Source organism: Amphibalanus amphitrite, unplaced genomic scaffold (assembly GCF_019059575.1).
Source record: "Amphibalanus amphitrite isolate SeventyFive unplaced genomic scaffold, NRLGWU_Aamphi_draft 000389F_arrow, whole genome shotgun sequence".
Classification (NCBI taxonomy): domain Eukaryota; kingdom Metazoa; phylum Arthropoda; class Thecostraca; order Balanomorpha; family Balanidae; genus Amphibalanus; species Amphibalanus amphitrite.
Genome location: NW_024881883.1, coordinates 356,048 through 365,729, shown reverse-complemented (window position 1 = coordinate 365,729; position 9,682 = coordinate 356,048). Strand labels below are relative to the sequence as shown.

Here is a 9,682-nt window from a genome sequence, read left to right as displayed (position 1 = left end):
ATGGTACAGATCCAGCTGAATTTCAGCATCCCTGGCCTTTGCTTCACGCCGGATCTTGTGATGCCAAGGGCATTTTCATAAGGTCAGAGCACTGGCCTATGGCGACATGCGTGAACCTCTGCACGGTTCAAACTTGTCGGAAGTTTGTAGCTAGCGCCCCCAATGCAGGGCAATTTCTGGCAACGAGAAACCAGTAAGCAGCAAAGCTCTAGATCCGTCAATTTATATTTCTCGGAGTTCAGTCACTTAAAGTCGAGTTTGATCCACGTGTCCACTCTCCACCATGTTCTGCTCAACTTCCGAACGGATGGTCGTAGAAAGACGGGGAAAGCGGTAGTCGAAAGCTCTAAACAAGACGTGTTTTTAAGCAAGACGTTTTTCATAGAGGTCACCCGTCATGTGAACGTCTGTCGAAAAATCAGAATCGGAAAAAGCATTTGTTTCGGAATCCAGTCGGTGCAGTCCCTGTTTTCCACATGACACCCTATTGTGGCAGAATTCGGTATGCACTCCTAGTCTTATAACTATTCTTTAATTCGTAGACTCACGAATATCTCATCTCAGCGGATTGCGGAAAGGTATTTCGGTGGACTATCGATTGTTTGGCTCTCACCTTCCACCTTTTCGTTCACGAGCTACACCGTAGTTACTCCGATGTCGATTTGTCATCGACTGTCACTAGGTTATAAAACGTTTGATGATTGCTTATCTCGTCCTTTTAGGCCTTGTCGAAAATATGGCCGAATAACTTTCGATAGACATTCCTGTCAGCTCCCGCATCTCGTTCGCCTAACCATATATATACCTACCTGTTCCAAATACGTTGCTCGGTTTTCAGTTTTCACATCTGGGGCAAGGAAGGATCCGTCCTTCATATGTTGGCGCCCTTGTCATGAGGATATTATGAGGGCCCCATATCTTATCGCAAATCTTCATCATTCAATGCACACCTACACCTGCTCAGTGAAGGAGCAGAAATTTGAAAAAGGTGAACTTTTTCCAGTCGAGCACTGTCAGGTGTTGGTTGGAGGAACCACATCCAAGACGATACTTCGCGGACCTGCGACCACACCACGCCACCTGTCGGTAAAGAGCTCAACCATTCCAGACTGGTTCGCCAGACGGCGGGGCGCCACAGGCACCGACAGGAGCCAACGAAATATATCAGTTGGATGGTTATCTGCAGAGGACTAGTGTGTTCACGTGGATTCGACCCTAAAATCTCTTTCCAGCCAGTGTACTCGTTATGAATCTAAAATGTGGATGAATATTGGCGACAGTTGAATGCGAGCTAGCAAATAAACAAATTGCCAGCACGGAATGCAGGCCTTAGTATTAGCAGGCCCTTGGTTTCTGCACTAGCGCTCCATTTGTAGTTCAACTCAGCCCAATGTCTCTCCTCTATCCTTTAAGTCTTCTCTTAGAAATAGAATCAGAGATGAAATACCGAAAGGACCCAGTGGCATCCCTCACAGGTCAGTAAAGAAAACAAAAAGGGCTTCAATACCGTTGAATATCTAATTCCCGCCAGCATAAATGTGTGTCAAGGGACTATACAATACATATACGCAAATTTCACGGTGACAAAGAGAACAAGAACCTATAGGGTGATCCAAACGCCCACATATACACATCCCCCTTGGCCATAACTTGGCTCTAGGTGACGCCAGAGAGAGCTAGCAGAGAAGCTCAGATGCCTAATATTGGCACAACGTTGTCCACCCTAGTCCAGGTAGCGCTGGCAAGTAAGCGCGACTAAATGGGGCAAAAATCACCACGAAATTGTTAGAAAGGGGTACCAGTTCTTGGCTGGAAAGTAGGTTTCAATCAGAACATACGGGGACAGCGAACGACACTACAACCATGGTTGTGCGATTTAAATAATTAGTTTTTCTTTTCCTTCACTCGCCACTTGGATGCACTCTTTGGAATATATTTGCTACAACGATTTGTTCTTCCTTAGGTATTCAGGTATGAACATGGTACTATTCACTCATTCAGATCCTTGCAAATCACGATAAAACTGGTAATATGAACACACTGCGCAAATCATGATGCAAAAACGTGACATTTGAAATACCTAAGCGTGGTTGAAACCTTACAAGTTAGAGCCTAGCTTGATTCTAGTGAGGTGAAGAGGCGTAAGTTTGGCTGGGCCGAGCAAATGTTGGCATGAAACTGATCTCACCAGGTTTAAGTCAGTCTGTCTGTAACACTACGTTGAGAGTCATTGTTGGTAAGTGATCCCGGTTCGAGTCTTTGCTACAGCTACCTCTATGCAAACAAATAACTGCAAGCAGCATATCTATACAGCGCAAATGAATCATCAAACTCATAAACAGCCGGAGAAGTGAGCACAAAAGCAAACATCAAAAATCGACATAACTAAGTTCTTGGCTCCTACAAAACTGTTCACAAGATAAGCAACTAGAAAATGCGCAACAATGCATAGTTAAAAATAGTGGTGTCAATCGGAACTTGAATCTTCGGAATTCCGATTTTGTCCAATGTCCAATTCGGAATTCGGTTGGACAATGGCAGCAGGCTTTGGACAACTTTGGACAATCGCTTGCTGCACCTCAACATTTTTAAAAAGTAGTCGTGTTTAACATTGATTGGCTATTAGAAAGCTCAGCTTTCGATATGATTAACACTTTTGAGCTTGTAACGGTACATGAAAAGCAAATTAAATAACAGTGTTGAGTGTAAACTACTGCATAGGTGTCGGACATCTTTGGACAAATGGCTGGCTTGGACATTTTTGGACGGACAATCGACGTAAGCATTGGACATTGGACGGACTTTGGACATACGTTTTCTGAAATTGACACCACTAGTTAAAAATAAAACATCGGCTTCGGAGGAAATGCCACTTTTGTAGCCAAACCATAGTAGTATGAAACAGAACACAACCTTCAAACGCGCATCGTGACAAAACGCATTCCCTACTAAGAATAACTCAACTCTGATTGTTTGTAACGCAAAAAGCTTATGGTAAAATCATACCGATCACGTGCTTCTGGTCAAACAAGTTGCCTCTCGTAATGTTCTCAAGGACTTAAACAACAAAACCTTGTCTGAGTGTTCAACAAAGAAATCGGTATCCTTTTCCACCGCAGCGTCACCGTTCTTCAGAACCTTCTTCGCGGCACAAACTCTCATCTAAGCGACGGTACACTATGTAGTATGTACCTCAGCACTCTCCTGCTTCGGCGTATCTGAGGAACCCATCGCATGACTGTCCACCTTCGGTACATCATCAGTGTGCGTTGCTTGTTCACAAACGCTCGACTCCGGCTCAGTGTTGGAAGGAAGAGCCTCAGTCTGTCCACCCGGCTCCTGCTGTCCGTTGACATCCCAACCGCTGAAGCTGAGCTCCGGGTACTCCAAGCTGTTGGTGTACTCCACGAGTTCCTGTTGTCCAGTACAGGTGAGAACAGGGCCCCCGCTGAAGGCGACCAAGTCGTTGCGTAGCTTGCGGCGACCGTTTCTGAACTTGTTTAATAGCCTCATTCTTACAACATTCTGGAAAGGAGTTGTAAAACAAATTAGTTGATTGATGTTACACATGAGTGCATCGGTACCCATCACCGTTTCTAGAGCAAAATTCTGAAAACTTGGCAATAAGATCGTCAAAAAACCAATCCTAATGAAAATAGATCAATATGTAACAAATCATAACTATAACACATTAAGATTGATTTGATTACTGACAACTGTTTCATAAACTATACGCGCTGATGTAGCGTATTCAATGACTTGAATTATATACTTACAACGAAGTGCTGAACGTCCTTGCCTTCGGCAAGGTACGGGAACTGGAAGACCAGCGACAGGCCCATTTTGTTGTACCATCCACAGGACCCACTCACACTGGAACAGAAGGGAACACTAGTTATCCTCTAGCATACAGTGCTTTTGATCACGATGGCAAAAATGCGTTCTCGTTGTTGTTATAACATAAGCCGAACGTGATTTTGGATCGACTTATCTGCAAGAACTTTTGTGTAGAGTCCCATGATGAACACTTCTTTTTAGATAAGAAATGCTCTTGCTGTGTATGGGAGGAAATAAAGAGCTGAGGAAAATCCCCCTAGCAAAAATCGACTGGCTTCCCATTATTTGAAATGGCCAAGTGATGTGATGAGTTGGTGACAACCAATATTGTATTGTATTGTATTGTATTGACAAAGGCAGACAACTCCACATGGGCGTGGCTTTTGTATGTCTCCAGTCGCAGAGAGTTAAAAAGAAAACATACATCAGGGTAAAATGGGAATACAATTTACCGTCAGAAATCACACACCCACGCACACAGACACCAAGCACTCGTCATACGTAATCAGATCACCGACAATAACAGCCTCTCGGAACCCATCATGGAAGTGCACCTTTCCCGCTCTCTTAAAACTGTCCGGGTCGAGATCTAATATTCGATTTAGAGGGCGACTAAATAACATAGGCCAAAGGCAACCAGCGGATAGGCTTACGAGACAAATAGTAAGCAATAACCTCATCCCCATAGGCACTTGTAAAGAAGACCAGTGAATGTGGGGATGCCAACGCAACGGAGCTGGAAGCTATACAAAAATAAGAGTAAAGGAGTGAGTTATTATTCAATGCTTAACATCTTTAGTCTAAAACTATTTATGGGCAACACACTCTAGCAGCATTTCCAGCAAGTCACAATGAGGGTCAGAGATTGTAGCTCAAAAGGGTGTTAGACACCCATAGACAGAAAAAGAAAATCCACGGGGTCTGACGCAACAGAAGCTCTATATAACAGTACTTAATCCCATGCTAAGGAATCCCATCACTCACACATACATAATGAAACCCATGAAAAATATACGAGTGGCTAGATCATCAAATAACAAACGGCTGGCCGTGAGTAAGCCCGGGCCCTGGCAACACGCGGAAGCTCAGATCGTAACTAACATATCCATCTTCCTCACAACACCCACATGAAACACTAAACTGGCTAGCTGTCGGCTTCCAGGAGCCTGGCAGCTTCCGGTGTGTGGGTGGACCAATATGGTCGACCGTTACTTAACCGCAACGATAAAATTACCAGCAACATGAGCAGAGAGCATCGTAAATATGCATAACAAACGAAGCACTGTACGAAGTGTACAAGGAAATCCTTTCGTATAACATAATTAACTGCTTATTTATCATAACAAATGAGTATCAATGAATTGATTTCTACGTAGTATCAACAACTTGCGGGGCAATTAATTTTACAATGACTGCTATTTTATAAATGGATTGGCGTACACACGTTAGATATTCGAGGAAACATTGTTAAAACCTTACTGGACGTCCCTGAAGTGCTCGTAGATGGCATTTGTAAGGGCTCTCCAGTCGGATCGCTCCAGAGGCATCTGGTTCTCCAGCTTTTCCCGTATGAAACCGGGAAAGATGGTCCTGTCCAGTTCAGCAGGTGCTCTGGGGATTAAAAAGAAAGGCACTGTTGACACTGCCGCATGGGGTGTGAACGTTTACTGTATGCCTGGCTTATTCAAATACACTAGCCGGAGGGCGTGGTTTAAACGAAGTTTAGGTACACTGGTCACTGGTGTAAGCAAAGTGACCACAGTCAAAAATGTTCACCAGTTTGCACTCAGCCAACATTTTGGGAAGGTCTCGTTCGGATGTCGGCTAACAGTTTCGGTTTAGAAAATTATTTGTATCGTTAACCCTAATTGTAAGCACTTATTGTGAACTACATCAAACATTTGCCCAATGCCCATATCGAGCACTAAGCAAGCAACACAGCATTGAAGTACTTGGCACGGGATTCCTTACCCAGAGTAGGGCACACGTCGTGGTCTTCCTCTGTGACTTAGCCTCCAACCTCGCCCCTGAGGAGGAAAAGGAGCTCATCCGAACGAAGTCCGAAAAAAACATAATTACCTGATGATAAATCACTTCCCATCAAGATTATGAACAAAAACATGATAAAATGACGAAGCAACGATGCAAAAAACAATTTTCATTTAGAACTGAAAGAACTGTCAACGGTAAAAATGATGTGTTTCTGAGCCTCGTTTCGCTCTATGCACCTAAGATGCATTTAATTGCTATTCATTTTCATTTCATCCACCACTGCTACATAAGTAAACACCGGCCAGAAAAATACATGAAAATGGAAGAAGAGGTGCTGAGAGGTTGTAGAGGCAAATGTCTAGCACGGGTCACTTTATGGTCATTGAAATGTTCTGACATGTACCGAGAGATACGAAGCTAAAAGGAGCATCCATATGCATTATGCATGCTGACTCGACACAACATTATACGATAAAATATTGCAAAATGAAGTGCGTACCTATATAAAAGAGCAAACACTTACAGGTGGACGGTTGGTCGCATCTCGACGGGCAGTCCAGACCTCTCCAGCTCGGCCTGGAAACATAGCGTGTTCTTCAGCACGTACCCAATGAAACGAAAACCAGGGACTCACCTTTAATTAAGAATATGTAAGTGCATGAGTGCCAAACAACACAAACGTTTCGGCACAAACAACACAGACGTTTGATTACAACTGATATTTCTTTATGCTGTAAGCTAGGACAAGAATGAAAGACGAAACGAAAAACGAAAGACAGCGAAAATGATGCACGGTAACGTTGAAATCGGTACGTACTGGATTAATCTTAGTCCATTCAGAGCCTGAGTCGATGGTATCCGAGCTCCGCTGCTACTGCACGTGCTTTTGGTTCTACGCCGCTGTGTAGACTCGGTCGAAACACGGTATATAAGCTCAGAAAACGTGTATTTCGGCAAATCAAAAAGACGGGGTCAAGATATTATAATCCAAAAGACAGAGTCAAGGAAACACACACAACAAAAGCGCCCTGTCTCCCTTCTCCACGACGGTAAACACGTGTCGCTCAAACACGTCCAAAGTCTCAACACGTCCCAATGCAACACGTCTCACACTCTCAGAGCGCTAGCTTTTCCTCCAACAGCGTCGTTTTCGTTCATTCTGGCGTCTCTCCAGTGGCGTCATCCTCGTCAGCGGCTGAGGTCTGCTCCGCGTGTCCAATCTTCTTCTTGCGGGACGGCAGTACTCCCCTGGTGCGATCCCGGGACCCAGAGAGCCACTTGGACATCCTGCGGCTAACATCCGCCCTTGAGGCACCCCAGGCTGTGTGAAGGACGTCTGAAAACACAGAGCAATAGGTATGATGTTTAATTATATGACCCAAGCTATGTTCAAAACGTATCGTGTTTGTTGGGTTTTAAAAGGTGTGATAACAGTGGGGCCATTATGGGCCTGTTTATAAGATAGGCAAAAATAAAAAGCACTGTTACCTAGCGGTACAACAGCTACAGTGCGCTGGAGACAAATAAAATTTCATAAAAGAGGTTAACCCACGAGCCGCTGGGGGGGGGGGGCATAAAGTTGCCCCCCCCCCCCTTTACGTTTTGTGAAATATCTCCGTAACCTGATGAGCTACGAACGTGAAACTTGGCATAGCTTCAAATGAATAGCTAGGCAATGTTTGAGGAAAGTTTGGTGGTTGTAGCACCTAAGATGACGTCACAGTGACGTCATAAAGTTTTGTCGTTTTCCGATATGGACCGTTTCTGATGACGCTGAGCATGAAACTCAACTGTAAATGAACTAAATAGCACCTGCTGTCATCCTTAAACATCTAACTACACTTCCATCTAGTTTCTGACCAATAATCGACCCTTTATATTCGGTCCCATATATCTGATGTATCGTGAGGAATATGAGAGTCTCAAATCTATAATTTCACTTATGACGTCACTGTGACGTCATTTCAAATGGGATCGACACCAAATTTGGACACAACCTCGGCTAGGTATTCAGGAAGGTGTGTGCAAAGTTTCGCTTCTCTATCTCTTCGCGTTGCGACGATAGCGTCGCAGAAGTAAAGGGGGGCAACTATATGCCCCCCCCCCCCCCCCCAGCGGCCGGCGGGTGGCGCGGAGGCCCAGCGGCCGCGGACAACACTATTCGACCGCCACCCTTGCAGCCATTCTATAACTCAGGAACTACTGGACCGATCGGAACGAACGAAACACCATTCGAATCAGGGAGTACGATTTTATCAGCCGTTTCGAAGCTCGTGACCCCAGGTGACCTCGGTGACCTCAAGAGGTCAACTCGGCATTGACGCCTATTGCAGCCATTCTATAACTCAGGAACTACTGGGCCGATCGCGACGAAAACACCACCAATCGAATCCGCGTATGCGATTTCATCAGCCGTTTCGAATATGGTGACCTCAGGTGACCTCGGTGACCTCAAAAGGTCAACTTAACGTTTTCGCCTATTGCAGCCATTCTATAACTCAGGAACTACTGGGCCGATCGTGACGAAAACAACCCCAGTCGATTCCGCGTATGTGATTTCATCAGCCGTTTCGAATATGGTGACCTCAGGTGACCTCGGTGACCTTGGGAGGTCACATGACCAATGTGGCCTATGGCAGCCATTCTATAACTCAGGAACTACTGGGCCGATCGTGACGAAAACACCACCAGTCGATTCAGCGTATGCGATTTCATCAGCCGTTTTGAATATGGTGACCTCAGGTGACCTCGGTGACCTTGGGAGGTCACATGACCAATGTGGCCCCTATGGCAGCCATTCTATAACTCAGGAACTACTGGGCCGATCGCGACGAAAACACCACCAGTCGAATCAGCGTATGCGATTTCATAAGCCGTTCTGAATATGGTGACCTCAGGTGACCTCGGTGACCTCAAAAGGTCAACTTAACGTTTTCGCCTATTGCAGCCATTCTATAACTCAGGAACTACTGGGCCGATCGTGACGAAAACACCACCAGTCGATTCAGCGTATGCGATTTCATCAGCCGTTTCGAATATGGTGACCTCAGGTGACCTCGGTGACCTCAAAAGGTCAACTTAACGTTTTCGCCTATTGCAGCCATTCTATAACTCAGGAACTACTGGGCCGATCGTGACGAAAACAACCCCAGTCGATTCCGCGTATGTGATTTCATCAGCCGTTTCGAATATGGTGACCTCAGGTGACCTCGGTGACCTTGGGAGGTCACATGACCAATGTGGCCTATGGCAGCCATTCTATAACTCAGGAACTACTGGGCCGATCGTGACGAAAACACCACCAGTCGATTCAGCGTATGCGATTTCATCAGCCGTTTTGAATATGGTGACCTCAGGTGACCTCGGTGACCTTGGGAGGTCACATGACCAATGTGGCCCCTATGGCAGCCATTCTATAACTCAGGAACTACTGGGCCGATCGCGACGAAAACACCACCAGTCGAATCAGCGTATGCGATTTCATAAGCCGTTCTGAATATGGTGACCTCAGGTGACCTCGGTGACCTCAAAAGGTCAACTTAACGTTTTCGCCTATTGCAGCCATTCTATAACTCAGGAACTACTGGGCCGATCGTGACGAAAACACCACCAGTCGATTCAGCGTATGTGATTTCATCAGCCGTTTCGAATATGGTGACCTCAGGTGACCTCGGTGACCTTGGGAGGTCACATGACCAATGTGGCCTATGGCAGCCATTCTATAACTCAGGAACTACTGGGCCGATCGTGACGAAAACACCACCAGTCGATTCAGCGTATGTGATTTCATCAGCCGTTTCGAATATGGTGACCTCAGGTGACCTCGGTGACCTTGGGAGGTCACATGACCAAT

The 9,682-nt window shown here is 45.5% G+C and overlaps 1 protein-coding gene across 5 annotated transcripts in view; it reads right to left on the bottom strand.

Annotated features, from left to right (window-relative positions):
• Positions 1-1,913: 1,913 nt before the first annotated feature.
• LOC122390281 (longitudinals lacking protein, isoforms H/M/V-like) overlaps positions 1,914-9,682 on the bottom strand; it is a 63,471-nt gene continuing 55,702 nt past the window's right edge. For 4 of the 5 annotated variants that reach the window (XM_043383041.1, XM_043383042.1, XM_043383040.1 and 1 more), the window contains one exon: positions 6,759-7,165. In XM_043383041.1, coding sequence (XP_043238976.1) covers positions 6,984-7,165 — 182 coding nt within the window. In that variant the 3' untranslated portion in view covers positions 6,759-6,983. Of the gene's footprint in view, positions 3,526-3,776; positions 3,874-5,316; positions 5,449-5,808; positions 5,865-6,352; positions 6,406-6,758; positions 7,166-9,682 lie in introns of those variants that run through there. The other variant, XM_043383037.1, reaches the window with a different exon arrangement.